The sequence below is a fragment of the Giraffa tippelskirchi genome, chromosome 3, assembly GCF_054371585.1.
Source record: "Giraffa tippelskirchi isolate mGirTip1 chromosome 3, T2T-mGirTip1v1.2.pri, whole genome shotgun sequence".
Lineage (NCBI taxonomy): Eukaryota > Metazoa > Chordata > Mammalia > Artiodactyla > Giraffidae > Giraffa > Giraffa tippelskirchi.
The window spans coordinates 83,992,562-84,017,346 of NC_137277.1; the positions used below are offsets into that span (position 1 = coordinate 83,992,562).

At 38.6% G+C, this 24,785-nt stretch overlaps 1 protein-coding gene and 1 long non-coding RNA gene across 20 annotated transcripts in view; one reads left to right on the forward strand and one right to left on the reverse strand.

Moving 5' to 3' along the window:
• The window catches only part of ATF2 (activating transcription factor 2), an 84,597-nt gene extending 82,016 nt beyond the window's left edge, over positions 1-2,581 (forward strand). For all 19 annotated transcript variants that reach the window (XR_014080862.1, XR_014080861.1, XR_014080864.1 and 16 more), the window contains one exon: positions 30-2,581. Coding sequence is in view for 15 of the 19 variants with exons in the window: in XM_081585383.1 (XP_081441509.1) it covers positions 30-256 (227 nt within the window). In the remaining 4 variants the exon portion in view is untranslated. The remainder of the gene's footprint in view (positions 1-29) is intronic.
• On the reverse strand, positions 755-24,101 carry LOC145543559 (uncharacterized). Its single transcript, XR_014080866.1, has 3 exons — positions 23,914-24,101; positions 3,873-3,927; positions 755-3,085 (listed from the first exon to the last, which is right to left on the reverse strand). It is a non-coding gene; the product is annotated as an uncharacterized LOC145543559 (long non-coding RNA).
• Positions 24,102-24,785: the final 684 nt, after the last annotated feature.

A 24,785-nucleotide genomic window follows, 5' to 3' on the forward strand; every position in this document is an offset into this window, starting at 1 on the left:
AACTGAGTAGTTTTCTTTTTTCCACTCAGCTGCTGATAAAGATGATAGTTCAGAAGATTTGTCAGTGCCGAGTAGTCCACATACCGAAGCTATACAACATAGTTCTGTCAGCACATCCAATGGAGTCAGTTCAACTTCCAAGGCAGAAGCTGTAGCCACTTCAGTCCTCACCCAGATGGCGGACCAGAGTACAGAGCCTGTGCTTTCGCAGATTGTCATGGCTCCTTCCTCCCAGTCACAGCCCTCAGGAAGTTGATTAAAAACCTGCAGTGCAGCAGCTTTAGATACTCATTAGTGACTTCAAAGGGAAATCAAGGAAAGACCAGTTTCCATTTATGCGAAATCTGTGGTTGTAAATTTTTTTTTTTTTTACTTGAAATTAAATTTGACTCTAAAGTTGGTGTAGCAGCAGTTGATGATCAGACTGAACAACAGTTTTTAGTCTCTGGAAAAAGACTGATTTTGCTTTTTTTATAAATATTGTTAGATTTATTAATTTTTCTGTGCTCAATGTGTAAATTGTATTATAATTCATTGTGGTTTATTTCACTTTTAATTTGGGGGTGTTTTAATAAATGGGGGTGTTACTGAATCTCTCTTCCTACTTCCATTTCTTTTGACCACCTCTTAACCCTCAACTATGATGGTAGTTTTGTTATATCCTTTATACCAAAGTTCTGCATAGTCCCTATTGACTTTGTAATGTTAACAAGGTCATAAAGCACTAGCAAAAGAAAGAAATTTGCTTTTAATCTTTTTGCCTTTTATTTTGCACATTATGCAAAAGGAAGAACATTACCGAACACTTTTTAAGTGAGTGAAATGTGGTAAAAGACATACAGTGCTTTTATGCACACGCTTAATCTTAATGAAGATCAGTAATAGTGCATTTTCTTTAAGATTTTAAGTAAGCATGAATATTGGAATCCTTTATCATTTCAATAATGACTGTTTTTCAAGTCTTAAGTTCAGTATTTTAAATCCTATGTTTTGAGGCTAACAAAATATGAAATTATATAAAGTACAATACAGGGTTATCGGATACCTAATAATTTTTTGATATTAGATTTTTGGTTTTGTTTATTTTTTGCAGATTTCAGGTTTCAAACTGAGAAGTTTATGCATAATCAAGTAAGGTATGGTTGCCAGAAAAGCCTAAAAGATACTACTTAGAAAATTTAAGACTGTTTACCCCCATTGTCTTGTACTTGCAAGCTAACTTGTACTTATTCTTGTGGAAGCACTGTCATCTTTTAGTAGCAAATTTTGATAACGTTTCTCGTGGGAAAAAATCAGTATCTATCTTTAGAACAATGTAATTATAATGTGGGAAACAAGAGTGAGTGAGAGAGTGTGAGTATGTGTGTATGTGTGTGTCTTTCAATAGTTTATGCCAGCAATCTTTGCTTGAATGTTTAATGATGCCTTCGGTGTGATGCTGGCCAATAGATGATTGCAATTTGAGATGTCATTACTGTGCAGGCTTGGATAACTAACATTCCATGATGTAGTTTGTTTCTGATGAGATGATTGTAGGTACACTTTTCTCATTATCCAATCATCTGTGGGATACTGAGTTTTCTAATGTGCCATTATCTATTTTTATTCTGCAGTTATGTTCAAAATACAGTACAATATTTTAAAATAGACAAAATTGTTAAAAATAAAGTAGTAGATGTGTGTAAGAAAACTTTGTAAAATAGTTATGAGTCCTCCCCAGTAGCAACTTCTGGCATTCAAGCAGGATTCCATTATGTAAATATCTGTAACACATTTATAATAAGTTGTGTAGTTTGTTCTGCATCCATGCTACACTATTTGCTAAAGTCTCAGTGCCATCTCCTAATGAGACTGACATTTTAAAAACCTGTATGGAATATCCTTGACAATTCAAGGAAATATCCCACCTTGCCTAAGTTCCAAACTGGGAAACATTCAGATTATACAAATGACATTTCAGGACTTTTAAGTATGAAGATAATAGGAATTTTATTGTTTGGCTTATAAAAAATGAGAGCATTTTTGGTTGATAATTCTACTTCTAAAGTTTTTTTTTAACTGATTTTATAATTTTCAGGTACTCAATTTCTAATCATGACTTTGCCATAGTTATGCTAAGGAGTTGATCTCAAAGGCACAAAATATGAATTCTGCAAGAAGGCTGTTTTTTATTGTAGTTTAGATGGGTTAGAAAAAGCCTCTGTTTTTCACTCTCCTAGGTCAGTCAGTGCATTTTTCTTAAATTTTATTATTTATGCAAGTTAAAGTTCTTTGGTAACAGGAATTCTTGCAACTGTAAAATAAAACTACATAGATGTAAGAAGTCACGTAAACGGTTAATGAGCTTATTACCAAGGTTAGCAAAACTCATTGTAAATCAGTCTGTACTCAGCAAATAAAAATCATTATTAGTTGTATAAACACAAATTCCATTTTGACTTTCAGGATGTCACACTACTTCTGTACCTAGCATTTTGAGTCCTTATATTTGCAATGTTACACAAACTGTACTATTTTCTTTTATGTGCAGTTTGCATGAGTAAACCATCAAAGAATAAATTCTATCTTTAAATTATGTTCATAATTTGCTTGTTCTTACCTGTCTTTCCTAAAGTAAGATTACTTGATGTTTTTCTCCTTCAGAATGTTTATTACCTGAGAAGAACCTAATATTATGTTTCCTGTGATAAAATTAATTTCTTCTCAAAGACCTTTCAGCTGCAAGGTCACTGAGGCCTCTTTCTTCTTTGCATTCACTTTAAGCCCTATCCATACAAAATGAACCTTTAATTTATGTCTCCAGCCCAGAATATTCCCTTACCCACACACGGAGCTACTACACACAGATGCACCAGCCTTTGGTTTACCTTGGTAACTGCCTGCCAGAACAACTCTATCTTTCACTCTGAACTGTATAATCTTCCCTTACCCTACCTTCAAACACACTGCTCCCATAATGTTTCATAAATCAATTGATTACCACACCATCCTTCCAGCTGCTGAAGTCAGAACAGCCTTGTTCTCATTGTTGATTCCTCTCTTCTCACCACCCACATCCAACACATCAGGAAATTCTGTACTTTACCTTCAAAATAATACAGAATTCAGCCACTCATCATGTCCAGTGCTATCACCCTGATGTGTGCCCTCATCCTTCCTCACCCAGAGTACTGTATACCTTATACCCACCTCCTTTCTTTCACCCTGTCTGCTACAGCTCATCCTCAATACAGGAGTGCCACAGAAGCTTTCCAAACACGTATCAGGTTACGGCACTTCTCTGCTCCAAATTCTAGAGCTGCTCCACGTTACATTCAGAGCTGGAGCCCTTACAGGGGCCTACAAGATCTTTCCCCTCAACTGCATCGCATTATATCCCTGACCTCGTCTCCTACCACACTGTGAGCACTACTGCTGCTGCTGCTAAATCGCTTCAGTCGTGTCTGACTCTGTGTGACCCCATAGACTGCAGCCCACCAGGCTCCCCTGTCCCTGGGATTCTCCAGGCAAGAACACTGGAGTGGGTTGCCATTTCCTTCAATGCATGAAAGTGAAAAGTGAAACTGAAGTCGCTCAGTCATGTATGACTCTTAGCGACCCCATGGACTGCAGCCTACCAGGCTCCTCCATCCATGGGATTTTCCAGGCAAGAGTACTGGAGTGGGTTGCCATTGCCTTCTCCAAGGTGTCCGCTTTTCTTCTAGGCACTTGGTATACACTAATAGCCAAAACACAAAAACCTCTGCTTTGGGGAAGCTTACATTCTAAGTGGGAAGAGGGGTTTTGGGGAAACACAACACAGTAAGTATCAGTACATCATCTTACTATGTTACAATAGAAGCCATAAGTGCTAAGTGAAGAAACAGACATACCAGTTGTGCTGGAGACCACTGGAGTGATGTTTCAGTCTTCTCTCTCAGAGCCAATCTGAAAAGATACAAGGAAACGTGGTTATTTTTTAATTTTAAGGTATACATTTCATAAATGTGCTTAATCTAAATTACATGATATCAAAGACCTCATGAAGACAAACTGATGTGCTCCTGTAACAAAGTTTGACTAATGATACACTGAGAAACTACACATTTGCTTTGACTTATTTCAGAGGACAGGAAAGATAAGTAAATTCCACAGACAAGAGTTTAAGTGTAGTTTTGCTTATTCTCCATCTCTGAAACTATAGTTTGATGTTTGACAATAATAATTTATTTGTGACAATGTAATTATGAGAGAATCCTGTTTACTGCTGGGACTTCATTTTATAAAACTATATACATGTACACACACACAGAGACATGTATACACTAAATACCTAAAGAACACAGTTATCAAACCAATTAGAAGAAAATTTTAATCTGATGTTTCTAGATTACCTTGACCACAAGATAATACTTAACTTCTGAAGCAATTAAAGTTATACCATTTTATGTCTGATATAATTATGAAAAATCACTTCTTTCAACTTTCAATAAGTACATTTTTTCTGTGATTCTCATACTTTTTTAAGTGAAGGTCTTTCTAGCCATCTAAAATTAGACTGAGAGTTGGGTTTTCACTGAAGCAAAGTATTAAGATCCTTCTGTGTGGGAGAAAAAAACTTACAAAAAGTAGAATAAGGATTTTTCTGGAGCAATAAATAGTTCTACCATTTAAGTAAATGGTGAGTTGCCAATTATACATTGCCATAGAAGAAGTATAATTAATGGAAATGTTTCCAGAACTAAACATTAGTTCTGAAATAACCAAGGCCATGTGACATTGGAACCTACAATAAAAGAAAATATTAATAGTTTTATTCTGTTGTAGCAGTCTAAGGCACCAAATATTGTAAAATTTTCAAAAATGTCATAGCACTCAGACTATAAGAGTTCTGTTATTCAACAGTGGGACAGTAAGTTGTATCTTTTTTCCTCAAATGGACATGCAGATTTTTCCAATGACTATGAGAAGAGGATGGCATTAGCACACCATTGTCATGGTCACGGTGCTTCTCTTGCTTCATTTTGCATTAGATTTTACATTTAAGAAATAATTCATTGAGCTAGAACCATGGTTTTATCATGCATTACCTCAGTTATTTGGGAAAGTACTTATGATTATGAATTCCATTTTTAACTATCAAGTCAAATAAAGGTAGTTTTACTTTATTAATTTTACAGTAGGTTTTGCTTTCTATGAAAGTAGACAAAAGAGACTGTTCCCTCAAAAGAGCTCTTTTTAAAATTATTTTTGCTTTAATGATTTTTTAAAAGCATGTAAATTAAGACATGCTGTTTTCCATAACCTGACACAAAAAGTATTTAAATGAAGTTTACTTAACAGAATTTAAGATGATAGAGTTGTCTGAGTTTCTCATAACTGGAAGGAAAGAAATGCATTATGTGATGCTTCAGAAAATGCAAAAATCTGTCACTACCATTATCCTCAAAAAGAAACCCTTTTTGCACAATACAGTATTAATAATTTTATTTTTTTTCCTCACCAATACTTTTTTAAATCTTCCATGTAATTAAACAATAGCTAAATTTCTCTATTTTTAGGAGATGTGCTTGTTAAAATTCTGTTAATAGGGTCTAATAATATCAGTGAAAAATAAAGTGAGTTAGGTAATACAGCTATCAGCATAATTAGAGTATTTAAAACTTATTCAACAGATAATTATTGACTTTCCCCAGTTGCTAAATTTTTAGCATTACATCTTAATCTGTTCAGCTCAGCTAATGGATTTTGAGGTAGCTTCCAACATTGAGGTAATCTGCTAAATTATGAACTATCATATCAAAGTCTAAATTAACATATTGCAAACAAAGATCTTCAGATATTTTTCATGACTGAAGATCAAAACTGGAAATTCTTTTTTATGGACTAGAGATTATTTATGACAAGGTAATATTAGATGATGATTTTGAAAATATCTACTTCTTTTGTCATTTTCATTGTGTCCGACTCAAACTCATGTCCATCGAGTCGGTGATACCATCCAACCATCTCATCCTCTGTCATCCCCTTCTCCTTCTGCCTTCAATCTTGTCCAGCATCAGGGTCTTTTCCAATGAGTCAGCTCTTTGCGACCCCATGAACCACAGCATGCCAGGCCTCCCTGTCCATCACCAGCTCCCGGAGTCCACCCAAACCCATGTCCATCGAGTCAATGATGCCATCCAGCCATCTCATCCTCTGTCATCCCCTTCTCCCACCTTCAATCTTTCCCAGCATCAGGGTCTTTTCCAATGAGTCAGCTCTTCGCATCAGGTGGCCAAAGTATTGGAGTTTCAGCTTCAACATCAGTCCTTCCAATGAACACCCAGGACTGATCTCCTTTAGGATGGACTGGATGGATCTCCTTGCAGTCCAAGGGACTCTTGAGTCTTCTCCAACACCACAGTTCAAAAGCATCAACTCTTCGGTGCTTAGCTTTCCTTATAGTCCAACTCTCACATCCATACATGACCACTGGAAAAACCATAGCCTTGACTATACGGACCTTTGTTGGCAAAGTAATGTCTTTGCTTTTCTTGCCTGGAGAATTCCATGGACAGACGAGCCTGGTGGGCTACATATACATAGTCCATGGTCGCAAAGAGTCGGACACAACTGAATGATAAACGCTTTAATTTTCTAATGCCATTTGCAGTAACGTGGATGGACCTAGAGATTATCATACTAAGTGAAGCAAGACAGATGTGAAACACTGTGTGATAGCCCTTATACACAGAATCTAAAAAGAAATGATACAAATGAACTTATTTACAAATAGAAACAGACTCACTGACTTAAAGAACTTACAAACTTAAGGTTACCAGGGGGAAAGGGTTGGGGTGGGGATAGTTAGGGAGTTTGGGATGGACATGTACACACTGCTATATTTTAAATGGATAACCAACAAGGACCTACTGATTAGCACAGGAAACTACACAATGTTATGTGGCTGACTGGATGGGAGGGGAGTTTGGGACAGAAGGGACACATGTATATGTATGACTAAGTCCCTCTGCTCTGCACCTGAAACTATCACAACATTATTAATCAGCTGTACTCCAATATGGGCTCCCCCAGCGGCTCAGCAGTAAAGAATCTGTCTGCAATGCAGGAGACATGGGTTCAGTCCCTGGGTCGAGAAGGTCCTTGGAGGAGGGCATGGCAGCCCACTCCAGTATTCTTGCCTGGAGAATATCATGGACAAAGGAGCCTAGTTGGCCACAGTCCATAGGGTCACTGACCGCAGCGACTGAGCACACACGCATGCACACATACTCCAATATACAATAAAATAGTTGTTTTTTACAAGACACTAATCAGACAAAAATTAAATACAGAGGAAAAAATGGAAAAGCAACAACATACAAGGAAGTCCCTATAGGATTATCAGCTGATTTTTCAGCAGAAACTCTGCAGGCAAGAAGAGAGTGGCATGATACATTTAGAGTGCTGTAAGGGGAAAACCTACAACCAAGAATACTACCTAGGTAGGCTCTCATTCAGATTCAACAGAGAAATCAAAAGCTTTACAGACAAGCAAAAGCTAAGAGAATTCAGCACTACCAAACCAGCTAAAGGAATTTCTCTAGGAGAGTGGGAGAAAGGGAAGGCCACAACTAGAAATAAAATCACAAATGGGGAAGGTCATCAGTAAAGAAAAACATACAGTAAGAGTAGGAAATCATCCATACACAAAAATAATAAAAAAACCAAAGACTAGGAGAGGAGAGTACAAACACCAGAAATGGGAATTGCATTTGAAATTAAGAGACCAGCATCTTAACCTTCAGACAGACTGAATATCAAATAGCTCATGCAATTCAGTATTTTAAATAAAAAAGTCAAAAAATGGGTGGAAGACCTAAATGACATTTCTCCAAAGAAGACATAGAGATAGCCAAGAGACACATGAAAAGAGGCTCAACATCACTAATTATTAGAGAAATGCATATCAAAACAAAATGAGGTATCACTTCATACTGGTCATAATGGCCATCAAAAAATCTACAAACAATAAATGCTGGACAGGATGTGGAGAAAAGGGAACCCTCTTGCACTGTTGCTGGAGAACACTTTGGAGGTTCCTTTAAAAAAAAACTAAAAATAGAACTACCATATCACCCAGCAATCCCCCTACTGGGCATATACCCTGAAAAAAACCATACTTTGAAAAGACACATTCACCCTAGTGTTCACTGCAGCACTATTTACAAGAGCTAGAACATGGAAGCCACTTAAATGTCCACCAACAGATGAATGGATAAAGAAGTTGTGGTACATACATAAAATGGAACATTACGCATTCATAAAAAAGAACAAAATTGGGTCATTTGTAGAGACATGAATGGACCTAGAGTCTGTCATACAAAGTAAGTCAGAAAGAGAAAAATAAATATCCCTTATTAACACATATATGTGGAATCGAGTAAAATGGTACAGAGATGCAGGCATAGAAACAGATGGGTGGACATGGTGGGGGCAGGGGCACGATGTAAGCATGGGATGATTTGGGAGATTGGGATCAGCATATATACACTGCTGTTGCTGCTGCTAAGTCGTTTCAGTGGTGTCCGACTCTGTGCAACCCCATAGACGGCAGCCCACCAGGCTCCTCCATCCCTGGGATTCTCCAGGCAGGAATACTGGAGTGGGTTGCCATTTCCTTCTCCAGTGCATGAAAGTGGAAAGTGAAAGTGAAGTCGCTCAGTCGTGTCCAACTCTTCGTGACCCCATGGACTGCAGCCTACCAGGCTCCTCCGTCCATGGAATTTTCCAGTTAAGAGTACTGGAGTGGGTCACCATTGCCTTCTCCCATATACACTACTATATGTAAAATAGATGGCTGGTGGGAACCTGCTATGTAGGACAGGAGGTTCAGCTTGATGCTCTGTGGTGACTTAGATGGGTGGGATGAAGTGGGCTGGGAGAGAGGTCCAAGAGGGAGGGCATATATGTATACATACAGTTGATTCACTGTGTTGGACAGCAGAAACCAACACAACTACACCCCATTTAAGAAAAAACTTTATGGGAACTGCAAACCAAAAAACTACATTAGATAACACACAAAAAAGAAAAAGCAACCTAAACACAACACTAAAAGATAATCAAATCACAAAAGAACAAAAAGAGGGGAGGAAGAAAAAAACACCTGCAAAAAACAAATCCAAAACAAAATGGTAATAGGAACGTACATATCATATGTTTGTTAATAGATGTAAGTAGATTAAATGCTCCAAGCAAAAGACACAGACTAGCTAATGGATACAAAAACAAGACATGTATATATACTGTCCACAAGGGACCGAACCACTTCAGATCTAGGGACACATACAGACTGAAAAGGAATGAAAAAAGGTATTCCATACAAATGGAAATCCAAAGAAAGCTGGAGTAGCAACACAAATCAGACAAAAATAGACTTTAAAATAAAGACTGATATAAGAGACAAGGAAGGGCACTATAGAATCAACAAGGGATCAGTACAAAAAGACGGTATCAGTTCAGTTCAGTCGCTCAGTCGTGTCCGACTCTTTGCGACCCCATGAATTGCAGCACGCCAGGCCTCTCTGTTCATCACCAACTCCCGGAGTCTACCCAAACCCATGTCCAACGAGTCGGTGATGCCATCCAACCATCTCATCCTCTGTCGTCCCCTTCTCCTCCTGCCCCCAATCCTACCCAGAATTAGGGTCTTTTCCAATGAGTCAACCCTTCGCATGAGGTGCCCAAAGTATTGGGAGTTTCAGCTTCAACATCAGACCTTCCAATGAACACACAGGATTGATCTCTTTTAGGATGGATTGATTGGATCTCCTTGCAGTCCAAGGGACTCTCAAGAGTCTTCTCCAACACCACAGTTCAAAAGCATCAATTCTTCGGCGCTCAGCTTTCTTCACCGTCCAACTCTCACATCCATACATGACTACTGGAAAAACCATAGCCTTGACTAGACGTACTTTTGTTGGCAAAGTAATGTCTCTGCTTTTAAATATGCTATCTAGGTTGGCCATAACCTTCCTTCCAAGGAGTAAGCATCTTTTAATTTCATGGCTGCCATCACCATCTGCTGTGATTTTGGAGCCCAAAAAAATAAAGTCTGACACTGTTTCCACTGTTTCCCCATCTATTTCCCATGAATTGATGGGACCAGATGCCATGATCTTAGTTTTAGGAACGTTGAGCTTTAAGCCAACTTTTTCACTCTCCTCCTTCACCTTCATCAAGAGGCTCTTTAGTTCTTCTTCACTTTCTGCCATAAGGGTGGTGTCATCTGCATATCTGAGGTTATTGATATTTCTCCCGGCAATCTTGATTCCAGCTTGTGTTTCTTCCAGCCCAGCGTTTCTCATGATGTACTCTGTATATAAGTTAAATAAGCAGGGTGACAATATACAGCCTTGACGGACTCCTTTTCCTATTTGGAACCAGTCTGTTGTTCCATGTCCAGTTCTAACTGTTGCTTCCTGACCTGCATACAGGTTTCTCAAGAGACAGGTCAGATGGTCTGGTATTCCCATCTCTTTCAGAATTTTCCACAGTTTATTGTGATCCCCACAGTCAAAGGCTTTGGCATAGTCAATAAAGCAGAAATAGATGTTTTTCTGGAACTCTCTTGCTTTTTCGATGATCCAGCGGATATTGGCAATTTGATCTCTGGTTCCTCTGCCTTTTCTAAAACCAGCTTGAACATCTGGAAGTTCACGGTTCACGTATTGCTGAAGCCTGGCTTGGAGAATTTTGAGCATTACTTTACTAGCATGTGAGATGAGTGCAATTGTGTGGTAGTTTGAGCATTCTTTGGCATTGCCTTTCTTTGGGATTGGAACGAAAACTGACCTCTTCCAGTCCTGTGGCCACTGCTGAGTTTTCCAAATTTGCTGGCATATCGAGTGCAGCACTTTCACAGCATCACCTTTGAGGATCTGAAATAGCTCAACTGGAATTCCATCACCTCCACTAGCTTTGTTCGTAGTGATGCTTTCTAAGGCCCATTTGACTTCACATTCCAGGATGTCTGGCTCTAGGTGAGTGATCACACCATCGTGACTATCTGGGTCGTGAAGATCTTTTTTGTACAGTTCTTCGGTGTATTCTTGCCACCTGTTCTTAATATCTTCTGCTTCTGTTAGGTCCATACCATTTCTGTCCTTTATCGAGCCTATCTTTGCATGAAATGTTCCTTTGGTATCTCTAATTTTCTTGAAGAGATCACTAGTCTTTCCCAATCTGTTGTTTTCCTCTATTTCTTTGCACTGATCGCTGAGGAAGGCTTTCTTATCTCTCCTTGCTATTCTTTGGAACTCTGCATTCAGATGGGAATATCTTCCCTTTTCTCCTTTGCTTTTCGCTTCTCTTCTCTTCCAAGCTATCTGTAAGGCCTCCTCAGACAGCCATTTTGCTTTTTTGCATTTCTTTTCCATGGGGATTTTCTTGATCCCTATCTCCTGTACAATGTCACAAACCTCTGTCCATAGTTCATCAGGCACTCTGTCTATCAGGCCTAGTCCCTTAAATCTATTTGTCACTTCCACTGTATACTCATAAGGGATTTGATCTAGGTCATACCTGAATGGTCCAGTGGTTTTCCCTACTTTCTTCAATTTAAGTCTGAATTTGGCAATAAGCAGTTCATGATCCGAGCCACAGTCTGCTCCCGGTCTTGTTTTTGCTGACTGTATAGAGCTTCTCCATCTTTGGCTGCAAAGAATATAATCAATCTGATTTCGGTGTTGACCATCTGGTGATGTCCACGTGTAGAGTCTTCTCTTGTGTTGTTGGAATAGGGTGTTTGCTATTACCAGTGCGTTCTCGTGGCAAAACTCTATTAGCCTTTGCCCTGCTTCATTCTGTACTCCAAGGCCAAACTTGCCTGTTACGCCAGGTGTTTCTTGACTTCCTACTTTTGCATTCCAGTCCCCTATAATGAAAAGGACATCTTTTTTGGGTGTTAGTTCTAAAAGGTCTTGTAGGTCTTCATAGAATTGTTCAACTTCAGCTTCTTCGGCATTACTGGTTGGGGCATAGGCTTTGATTACCGTGATATTGAATGGTTTGCCTTGGAAACGAACAGAGATCATTCTATCGTTTTTGAGATTGCATCCAAGTACTGCATTTCGAACTCTTCTGTTGACCATGATGGCTACTCCATTTCTTCTAAGGGATTCTTGCCCACAGTAGTAGATATAATGGTCATCTGAGTTAAATTCACCCATTCCAGTCCATCATAGTTCGCTGATTCCTAGAATGTCGACGTTGACTCTTGCCATCTCCTGTTTGACCACTTCCAATTTGCCTTGATTCATGGACCTAACATTCCAGGTTCCTATGCAATGTTGCTCTTTACAGCATCGGACTTTGCGTCTATCACCAGTCACATCCACAGTTGGGTATCGTTTTTGCTTTGGCTCCATCCCAGCATTCTTTCTGGAGTTATTTCTCCACTGATCTCCATTAGTATATTGGGCACCTACTGACCGGGGGAGTTCATCTTTCAGTGTCTTATCTTTTTGCCTTTTCATACTGTTCATGGGGTTCTCAAGGCAAGAATACTGAAGTGGTTTGCCATGCCCTTCTCCAGTGGACCACAATCTGTCAGACCTCTCCACCATGACCCATCCGTCTTGGGTGGCCCCACATGGCATGGCTTAGTTTCATTGAGATAGACAAGGCTGTGGTCCATGTGATCAGATTAGCTAGTTTTCTGTAATTCTAGTTTCACTGTGTCTGCCCTCTGATGCCCTCTTGCAACACTTACCGTCTTACTTGGGTTTCTCTTACCTTGGGCCTTGGGTTAAATACACATGCACTCAACATAGGAGCACCTTAGTATATAAGGCAAACACTAACAGCCATAAAAGGAGAAATCGAAAGTAGCACAGTACTAGTAGAGGACTTTAACACCTCACTTACACCAATGGACAGATTACTGTATGGTCTTGGCACAAAAACAGAGATCAACAGAACAGGAAAGTCCAGAGACAAAACCATGCACCTATGGTCAACTAATCTATGTCAAAGGAGGCAAGACTATACAACAGAGAAAGGATAGTCTCTTCAATAAGTGGTGCTAGGAAAACCGGACAGCTACATGTAAAAGAATGAAATTAGAACTCTTAACACCATACACAAATGGCTGTGTCAAAATGGATTAAAGACCTAATCCTAATCTCAAAATGGATTAAAGACCTAAATATAAGGCTGGATAATATAGACAGACCACTCTTTGACATTTATTCTAGCAATATCTTTTTTAATCCACCTCCTAAAAAAAATGAAACATTTGGGACCTAGTTAAATGTAATAGCTTTTGCACAGCAAAGGAAACCATAAACAAAATGAAAAGACAAACCACAGAATGGGAGAAAATATTTGCAAACAAAGTGACCGATAAGAGGTTAATCTCCAAAATATACAAACAGCTCATGCAGCTCAATAACAGCAACAACAACAAAATAGGCAAAAGATCTAAATACACATTTCTCCAAAAAAGACATACAGATGGCCAACAGGCACATGTAAAGATGCTCAGCATCACCAATACAATAAGGTATCACCTCACACTGGTCAGAATGTGTGCATGCTAAGTGGCTTCAGTAATGTCTGACTCTGTGCGACCCCTATGGACTGTAGCCTGTGAGGTTCCTCTGCCCATGGGATTCTCCAGGCAAGAATACTGGAGTGAGTTGCCATTTCCTCCTCCAGGGATCTTCCTGATCCAGGGATTGAACCTGCGTCTCTTGCGTTTCCTGCATTGGCAGGCAAGTTCTTCACCAATAGCACCACCAGAATGGCCATCATCAAAAACTCTACAAACAATAAATGCTGAAGACGATGTGGAGAAAGGGGAACTCTCCTACACTATTGGTGGGAATGTAAATTGGTACAACCATTATGGAGAACAATAATGGACAGTCCTCCTTAAAAAAATAAATATGATCAGAGAAGGCAATGGCAACCCACTCTAGTACTCTTGCCTGGAAAATCCCATGGACAGAGGAGCCTAGTAGGCTGCAGCCCATGGGGTCGTTAAGAGTCGGACAAGACTGAGCGACTTCATTTTCACTTTTATGCATTGGAGAAGGAAATGGCAACCCACTCCAGTGTTCTTGCCTGGAGACTCCCAGGGATGGGGGAGCCTGGTGGGCTGCCGGCTATGGTGTCGCACAGAGTCAGACAAGACTGAAGCGACTTAGCAGCAGCAGCAGCAGCAATCCTACTCCTGTGCATATGGAGAAAACCTTAACTCAAAAAGATACACACACCCCAATATTTATTGTAACACTATTTACAATAGCTAAGACATGGATGAAATCTAAATGTCCATCAACAGAGAAATAGATAAAGAAGATGTGATATACACAATGGATTTTAGCCATAAAAAAGAATGAAATAATGCCATTTGCAGCAACATGGATGGACCTAGAGGTTATCATACTAAGTGAAGTAAGACAGAGGAAATCAAATATCACATGGTATTGCTTATATATATGGAATCTTAAAAATGGTACAAATGAGCTTATTTACAAAACATAGAGTCACAGATGCAAAAAACAAACATGGTCACCAGAGGGGAAAGGGAGGAGGGGGCTGTATTAGGAGATCAGTGAAAAATGCATACTATATACAAAATACATAACTAATCAGGACCTATTGTATAGCACAGGAAACTCTACTCAATATTCTGTAATAACCTATATGGGAAAAGAATCTAAAAAGAATGGCTATATGCATATGCATAACTGATTCACTTTGCTGTACACCTGAAACTAACACAACATTGTAAATCAACCATATGCCAATAAATTTTTTTTGGTAAAAACATAAAATGGAGAAAGAACAATCTCTTCAATAAACAGTGTTGAAAAACTGGACAGCCATATGCAAAAGAATGAAGCTGGACCACCATCTTATACCATACACAGAGATTAACTCAAAGTTGATTAAAGCCCTGAAACCATAAAACTCGAAAACTGGAGGTAAACACCATGAAGTTGGTATTGGAAACAATTCTTTGGATTTGATACCAAAAGGCAACAAAGCAAAGATAAATAAGTAGGACTACATCAGACTAAAAAGGTTCTGTACAGCAAAAGAAATCAACAAAATGAAAAAGCAACAAAGCAAATGGGGGGAAATGTTTGAAAGTCATATATCTGATATGGGATTAATGTCCATCCTATATAAAGAACTCCCACAACTCAACAGAAAAAATAAATAATAAAGCCTATTCAATTGAAAAATTACATACAGAAGAAAATGGTAAGTTTCACCACAGATTTCTTATCCAAATAAGCAAGTCTCCTTTGTGTCTCCTTAAAATGGCTGGAGAAGACTGATGAATCTAGATTTCTATATTCAGTGAAAATACTTTTCAAAGATGAAAGACAAATAAGGATTTGTTAGACAAGCAAATACTGAAAGAATTTATTAACTTCAGAATTGCACTGCAAGAAATGTCAGAAGAAAGTCTTTCAAGCAGTGTTAACAGACAGAAACTTAGATTGACAAAAAGGAAAATTTCTAGAAATGGTTAAAATGAAAGTAAATATAAAAGAGTTTTTATGTCTAATCGCATTTTTTCTAATGTCTAATCACATTTACAATGTATTAATTTCAGGTGTAAAGCAAAGTGAATCATTAACTGTCTAAAGTAAAAATAATAGCAATGTATTGTTATAGCATATGCAAAAGTTATATATATGACCACAGTAGCACAAAAGATGGAAGGAGAGATTGAAGTAATACTGTTGTAAAATTCTTATACTGTATGTGAAGTATATGATACCATTTAAAGATACAGTATGATTAAGATAAATGTTGTAAATCCTAGGTCTACTACTAAGAAAAATGTATAAATAATATACTCTTTAAATAAATTATATAAATCACAAATTAATATGAAAAAACAATGATACAAAAATTTCTCATCAGATTAGAAAAATAAATCAGATGTGACCAGGTATTGGGGGAGCATGTGAGAACATTAGAACAAGGTGGAAGCATATATTGGTACCATGACTTCAAAGAGCAACTTGATAACACTTTATAAAGCTGATGACAGTTTCACTTCTCTTGTCTAATTTTCTATAAATGTTTCATAATTTAAAATATAATTTAAAAATAAAATATTACAGTAAATAATTTTACTAAAATTACACTGAATTTTTCAGAGTAGCACATTGCCAGTTTTTCACATAACATCACACATCCGGGTGTGTTTAGTCGCATCCAACCTTTTGTGACCGATGGACGGCAGCCTGCCAGGCTCCTCTGTTCATGGAATTTTTCAGGCAAGAATACTGGAGTTAGTTACCACTTCCTTCTCCAGAGGATCCTCCCGACCCAGGGATTGAACCTGCATCTCCCGCACTGGCAGGCGGACTCTTTACCAGTGAGCCACTTCAGAGGTTCAGTTCAGTTTCTCAGTCATGTCTGACTCTGCAACCTCATGGACTGCAGCACCCCAGGCTTCCCTGTCCATCACCACCTCCGGAGCTTACTCAAACTCGTGTCCATCAAGTCGGTGATGCCACCAAACCATCTCATCCTCTGTCGTCCCCTTCTCCTCCCACCTTCAATCTTTCCCAGCATCAGGGTCTTTTCCTGTGAGTCAGTTCACATCAGGTGGCCAAAGTATTGGAGTTTCAGCTTCAGCATTAGTCCTTCCAATGAATATTCAGGACTGATTTCCTTTAGGATTGACTGGCTGTATCTCCTTGCAGTCCAAGGGACTCTCAAGAGTCTTCTCCAACACTACGGTACAAAAGCATCAATTCTTTGGTGCTCAGCTTTCTTTATGGTCCAACTCTCACATCCGTACATGACTACTGGAAAAACCATAGCTTTGACTAGATGGACCTTTGTTGGCAAAGTAATGTCTCTGCTTTTTAATATGCTGTCTAGGTCAGTCATAGCTTTTCTTCCAAAGAGCAAGCGCCTTTTAATTTCATGGCTGCAGTCACCATCTACAGTGATTCTGGAGCCCAAGAAAATAAAGTCTCTCACTGTTTCCATTGTTTCCCCATCTGTTGCCATGGAGTGATGCCATGATCTTAGTTTTCTGAATGTTTTACCTGAGAGGTAAAACCTGTTTTTTAAAACACCATGATCAAATCCCAATTCCTATATGTTGCTTCTTTTGAGGGTATTCAAAATCTTAAATATAGGCAAATAGTTACAACAAGAGCAGTAAATTTGAAACAAGTAGCCAGTGATTTTATACCCTAAAATGCCACTGCTGACCAGCTTTTGATATATTCCATACGCTTCTGAGATCTTATGTCCTACATTTGTATGAAATACTCTTTTGGACAGAGAAAAGATGTTGATATAGTACTAGGTCATACTCCTTCAAGACAAAGCAAAATGGACCCAATTTAAGCAATGCATCTTCAATGTATACCAGAACCTCTTTTTGAAACTAAAAGAACAAATGTTGTATCTTCCCAAATGGAAAGTCTATTAGGAAAATTATATTTAGATAGAAAGTCAATAGTTAGGAGTTTTTTAAAAAGCTTTTTTTTTCCTGATCTTAAGATCAGACGTGGGGGTGAAGGAGAGAGTGGCATGAATTGAGAGAGTAGCATTGAAAATACACATTACCATATGTAAAATTAGATAGCCAGTGGAAATTTACTGTATGGTGCAGACAGCTCAAATTCGGTGCCCAGTGATGACCTAGAGGGGTGGGATGGGGTGGGAAATTGAAGAGAGAGGGGACATACATATACCTGTGGCTGATTCATGTTGATACATGGCAGAAACCAACACAATATTGTAAAGCAATTATCCTCCAATTAAAATTAAAAAAGAATATACTTAAATAAATTTTTTTAAAATGTATCTAACTGTAAACTGGTATATTTATGTTCTACTTAATGACTAGCAAGCAGAAGCCACTAAGAAATTCACTACAAAAATATTGTATGGAACCTAATAAATATTGTGAAAATATTAAATCATGATTTACATGCTAATTACAACTATGTAAAGAGATGCATAGGATAAGATGAAATAAACATATTTTAAAAGAAAATAAATGTTTCTGTTTTCCCAATGATTTAACATTTTGTTTTTTGGAATTTTGCATTTTCTTTTTGGATGTTTGCCGTTTTGGGAGAACTTAAGGATGGCAGACAGAGATAATGTGGAATGTAACCCTACCTTCTCCAAACATAAAAATGCTATATATAATATTTGAAATATTTCAATATACAGCTGAGCTATAAAGCAAGAGGAGTGCCATAAATAAAGAGGACACCCACAGCAGAGTTGGATTTGAAGTTAGGTGTCCTTGGCAATGAGAGACGACCCTGGGCTCCCATTATAAAGCCAGAGCCAGGAAAGCATGACACCAATAAAACTAATCCCTGGCAGAAGAACTGATTATATGTCTTTCCAGCAATATCTCTACACTATAGAGAAGAGCACAATTTTCAATGGAAGATGGTGATCTCTACAGCAATCTACTCCTTTGCTTTGGCTACCTATTTTTTTTTTCAAACAAGCAAGTGTCCTATTTGGGGAAATGCCTGTGAGAGAAAAGGTGAAGAAGCCTGATAAAGCTGACCCCTCGTAAAACAAAGAAGGAGGGAATGTAGAGAGGAGGCTAAAGAAGGGTCACCATGGGATTGGGGATGTCCTTGAGCCAAAGTTCACTATCAGAGGGGTCCCAGTGTCCCAGCCACATCCAGTCTTTGGTTAGAAGCAGCTGGTGGGAAGAGGGCAGTGTGGCCATAGAGCAAACGTGGCTATGGATTTCAGAGTCGGCAGCTGGGACCCTTCGTCAGTGATGCTCCCCGTACTTGAAGGTCTTTCTCCAGCTCCCTCACTGGGTTGTTGCAAAGATCCAAAGAAAAAATGATATGCAAGGACACTGAGAAGAGGCTAAGGTGATTGCTAAAATCTGAATCCTGCCTTCCTGCTTGAATCTTGATTGCATTTCCCCCCTTCTCCGGCTATCAAATATTGAGCCTACTCTTCTTCCCATACTGAACATACTCTCATCTTCCAAAGGAAGGAAAACCAAAAGTCCCATCAAGTTACGACATCCAGTTCAAAATCCAGGGCTGATGCAGCACACCCCTCTCTGAGATCTGCATTTGGCTCTGTGTGAACTCACAACACATGAACTAATGGACATGTTATCTTCCCTCAGACCCCTCAGTACTCTTACTAAACCACTGCAAATTCAGGAGAGGATAACTACTACAGATACTTCCCTCCAGAAAAAGGACTGCCGGAGGACACACTGCAATCACTGGTCTGCAGCAACTATAGAATCTGATGGGACAGGCATTTGCTGGCAGTTGGAGAATTTCCTGGATGAGACCTGATGCCACTTGTTGGTGGAGTTTCCCTTTTCTCTGTGGCCCCTGGATCACCTTTCCAGAGGTTCTTCCATGTTCTGTATCCTCTTTGGCCACATCATGGGGGGGTGTTGTTGATTTCACAGCCTACTTCCTGCCTCTGCAAGTTTTGAGGCCAGAGATTGTGTCAACCTGTTAAAAGTTTTTCAGTCTAGGTTCAGAGATTCTTCTGCAATATAACTTTCTCAAAATCTCAACTGGCTTACGATCTCTTTGTTTCAAGTTAGTGTCATGAGCCAGTAGGCACACCCAACTTTCATTCCAATTCTTAGCTTTCCAAAAACATCACTTTACTACATTAACGTTTCACTCCCGGGCCTCTCTCCCTCTCTAATTACTGGCAGTTTGATGCCATGAGACTTGAGTGAGAAGACCAATCCTTTGTTGCTGGGTTTATTACTGATTGGCCTTTGATATTCAAACTTTTTCTTCAGGTGTCTTATTCTTTGGAGTTTAGGAGTAGGTAGCTTCTCAAATCTGCCACTCTAGTCCCCTCAGACCTAGACAAGAGGGACTACTGCCCTCAGCTCCATACTTCAGCGAGTCTCTGTGTCACTCAAGATCTGACAGTCAGCCCTGGCACAGCACCAACAGCTGCTCTCACAACTTACACCATTCAGGCCCCATGAATACACTTCTTTACCTCTCTTTCATGTATCATCAAAACAAAGTAACTACATCAGAGTGACATGCACCTTCGTGGGCTGTCACTGCTGATGTCAGAGATGAACACTAATTTGTAGTGGATGGAAGATTCAAGTTATGGAAGTGAAAGAAAAAAGACTAACTTGTCAAATCTCTTCTCTGAACATGAATGCAATAGATTCATGCACAAAGTACTACTTCCCAGTAATGTCAAATGCTCATTTTCTTTTCCTGTTCCAATCTGTAGTATTGTCAAAAGATGTACATAGTGCCAGAGAAACATTGTGCAATATTAATAATTCATGTTACTCTTAAATTTGTAAATATCAGGTCTAGATGCATGCATAAAGTGATGCCAGTTTCCTTTATATTGGCAACTAGATAGACACTGAACACTAAAATTGCAATAAAAATTATAAAATAACAATAAGATTAACATCTTAAAATATTAAAGTTATTTATGCTTATTAATTTTATTTATAAGTTTAATATCCATATATTACAATTTTATTTTACCTTTTCATAGATTGAAAATTTTGTTGTTCATGGGAGAAAATGTTTTTGAAAATAAAATAATTTTAATTTTTGATTTTGACTTTGCATCTATATAATTTACATTTTGATAAAATTCTATTTAAATTTTTATACTTTGAATAATTACTTTGCTTTTAACTCTTTATATCACTACTGTCAAAAGAACAGAAGGAATGTAAAATCTTACTATATCTATAATTAGTGATTTCATAAAAGAATATCAAATGTCATAAATTTTATTTAATTTTCTTCCTCTTGTAATGTTATTGACCCAACAAAGACTACCTAAAATATGTGCAATAATTATCTGTGACATTTTGTTGACTCTCAGTCATAAAAAATAGATTTAAACTAGTTTTTATTTTTTCATTATGGAGCTATATTTGTTAAGGCAGGAAGGTGGAACATATTTTATTTAATATTTTATCTCTGTTTATAACTTTCACATATCTAGACAACTGAATATACACCTTTGTGCTCTGGCCTCAGACCTCAGAAATGTTATGGGCAAGCCTACCTACAAGGCCTCAAATTCCAAGATTCTCTTTATTCCCTTTCATTTATGTGTGCAAACTGGACAATTGTAACCATCTTAAACATTGCTTATCACCATGCCAAAGTTGGAGGGAGGGGACTCTTGAAAATCTCAAATCAACAATTCCATGGATCACAAATGTCATTTCTACTCACAACCAACAATTAGTCACACAGCTTAACCCACCACAAGGGGACTAGAAAGATTTGGTCAGCACAGATGATGTGTTATTTTCCTATTTTACAGATGAGGAAATGAAAGTCTAAGAAACCCAGGTCATATGGTTACCCAAGCAACAGAGTCAGAATTTAAACACAGGCAATTTAGGTCATGAACCTGTTTTTTTTTTTTTTTTTTTCTTTTAACCACTATGCTACATAAATCCCCTGGGAATCTGAAGATATCTTGGGTACCTCTCTGAAAATGTACAAAATGTGAAGTCAGGGTTCAGCTTGATCTCATACAGTTCTCAAGGATACAAGAAAGCCACACTAATATCTAAGAGTAATTTTCTTACAGTGTTCTGACCCTAGAATTGCACACCCAGACAAATTATCTTTTATATGTATCAGTATCAACATTACTGAGGAGATAAACATCCAAGAGCCTCTTGATGAGGGTGAAAGAGGACAGTGAAAAAGTTGGCTTGGAACTCAACTTAATAAAACTAAGCTCATGGAATCCAGTCCCATCACTTCATGCAAATAAAAGGGGAAAAACTGAAGGCAGTGACAGATTTTATCTTCTTGGGCTCCAAAATCACTGCAGATGGTGACTACAGCCATGAAACTAAAGCTATGACAAACTACACAGTGTATTAAAAAGCAAAGACATCACTTTGCCCACAAAGATCCATATAGTCAAAGCTGTGATTTTTCTAGTAGTCATGTACAGATGTGAGAGTTGGACCATAAAGAAGGCTGAGCACCGAAGAATTGATGCTTTTGAACTGTGATGCTGGAGAAGACTCTTCAGAGTTCCTTGGACTGCAAGGAGATCAAACCAGTCAATCCTAAAGAAAATCAACCCTGAATATTCATTGGAAGGACTGATACTGAAGCTTAAGCTCCAATACTTCGGCCATCTACTGTGAAGAGCTGACTCTTTGAAAAAGACTCTGATGCTGGGAAAGAATGAAGGCAAAAGGAAAAGAGGGTGGCAGAGGATGAGATAGTTAGATACCATCACCGACTCAGTAGACATGAATTTGAGCAAATTCCAAGAGATAGTGGAGGACAGAGGAGCCTGGTGTGCTGAAGTCCACGGGGTCGCAAAGAGTCAGAAATGACTTAGCAACCGAACAACAACTATACATCCAAAGGCGCTGGAGGTTCATTTTCTCACCTCTCTCAGTAGCTTAACAAGAAGCCCATTTAGCAAGTTTAAATGAGCCCAGTAGAAGAACAGGTTAAAACCAAAGGCTGAGCTCTGGAGGCTCTTTATTAGCCTCCTGAACCAGGAAACCCCACTGTTATATCCACTAAGTGTTCCTCCATCTTCCCTATAAATATATAAAGTACTTTGGGGGCCTCCTTTCCTGGCAACCATTCCATATGCATGCAGTCCACGTAGGTCACACCAAGATCACCCTTCTGTGGAGTAATGGGAGCTCAGGGCACTGATGCCTTGTGCTACTTCTCTGTTTTTTTTCCGTAAATAATCTTAAGTCAATATTACATGACACTACTGACATGTGCACCCATTCACAACAAGACACATTTTCAACATCCAGGAATCCAGAATGTATACAACATACACACATTTCATTTTTTTCTAAAAAAAAAAAAAAAACCCAGTGGAGGAAAAAGAATAATTTATAAAATAAGATCTGTTATACCAAAGAGTTATGAAAATAAACTAATAAAATGTGTTAAGTCCAAATAATTATTGTGAATTTAAGTAGAACTGTTTAAGAAAGTCTTTAAATGTTATAGGCATAAAAAATTAATCATCTGGAACAAAAGCTTAACATGGTTTCAACAAATCTTGAAAGATATGGTGGGGTTATGCCCCCAACAGAATGAAATTGTACTAGAATTCTTGGTCTCTTTTGAAGCTAGTTGTTCTCAATATCCATTTTCCCCATCCTAAATAGCACTGGAATCTTTAGTGCCATTTGGCCAACCAGCTACAGATAAATGTGTTGGGCAGGGTCCATTCAGGAAAGCTGAAACCATACTAATTAAATAATAAGAATTTAATATAAGAAATTAGTTTAAGAGCTGTTAGGGGACTTCCTCGTTAGTCCAGTGGTTAGGGATCCACCTGCCAATGCAGGGGACAAGGTCCCTGGTCTGGGAGGATCCCACATGGCGCTGAGCAACTAAGTCTGTGTGCTACAACTAATGAGCCCATGCATCGCAACTACTGAAGCCTGTGTGCCCTACAGCCCACGCACCCCAACAAGAGAAACCACCTCAATGAGAAGCCTGCACACCACAACGAGTAGCCCCACTCACTGCAACTAAATAAAGCTTAATCACAGCAACAAAGACCCAGTGCAGCCAAAAATAAATTAAAAACAAAAACAAACAGATGTTGGAAGACTGAAGAATGTGGCGGTAAAACAGGAGTAAATAACTTCAGGAAGAAGCTACAACTCCTAGGGCTTTGGGAACAAAGAGAAGAAATTAAAGTTGTAGAACCTAAAGGTTCAGAGAAAGGGTCTCCCAGAGGTGTGATTCAGACTTCTCAGGTCTGGTTCTGGGAGAGGCAAAAGAAGTTGGAGACTGAAACCAATTGGTGCTGCTGGGGTGCACAACCATTCCCGGCATGACATGAAAACAGCAGCCAGCAAACAAAGAAGAAGTACTCCCCTCTCCCCTTCTCCTATCTTCCAGCTTCTCCTACCTCCACCGCATTCTCTTCGTGGAATTTATCACAAAGTCAGCTGACACAGAAGAAACGCAGCTTGCAGAGTCCCAATTCTAGCATCAAAACCCAGAATTTAGAAGGGTGGAAATGGATCTGCGAGACAAGCATTCAACAGCCGCCCCACTGCGTTTTCCCAGCGTCCCTTGCTACGGGGAGGATGTTCCTGGTTCATTGAACGAATGGAAATCACCTATGCAATTGCTGGGTCATGCCCTGACCTTGTTCTCTTTCCTTGGGCTATGATGTCCACGTGGAGGCGAGCCATGATGGCCACGCAGATGAGTCAACACCTGGTGGTAAAGTAATTAAATTTAAAGGAAATTGTAGAGCCACCATACATTAATGCAGAAAATGTTAATTCAGCAGAAATTGTGAAATTGAGTGAAAAGGCAACAAAACAATACTACATAACATAATAAACAGAAAGTTAGGTGAAAGAGCAACCAGCCCCCAACATTTATGTACAAGAGATGCATATAAAGCAAAAAGAGAGAAGGTTGAAAATGAAGAGATGGAAAAAAAAGATATGGTAGGAAAATGCATACTAATAAAATTGGGGGTGGAGGAACAGTCAAAATCTAATGTATTACATGAGACAAAAAAACATTTAAAATAGTAAAAATGTATCAAAAATATGAATAAGCCTTCTATTCTGAACAACACATCACCAAAACATGTTGTAACAAAATGAACCATGGATAAACTGGATTCCAAGAATTTTGATTTCTTGATGAGAGACTGCAAAGGAACTGGACTTAGATTATCACACAACCCAAGTTCAAGTCAGCTTTTGATGTTCCAAACATATTCTTATATTAGGTAAAACAGCCCAGAATTTGAAAAACATA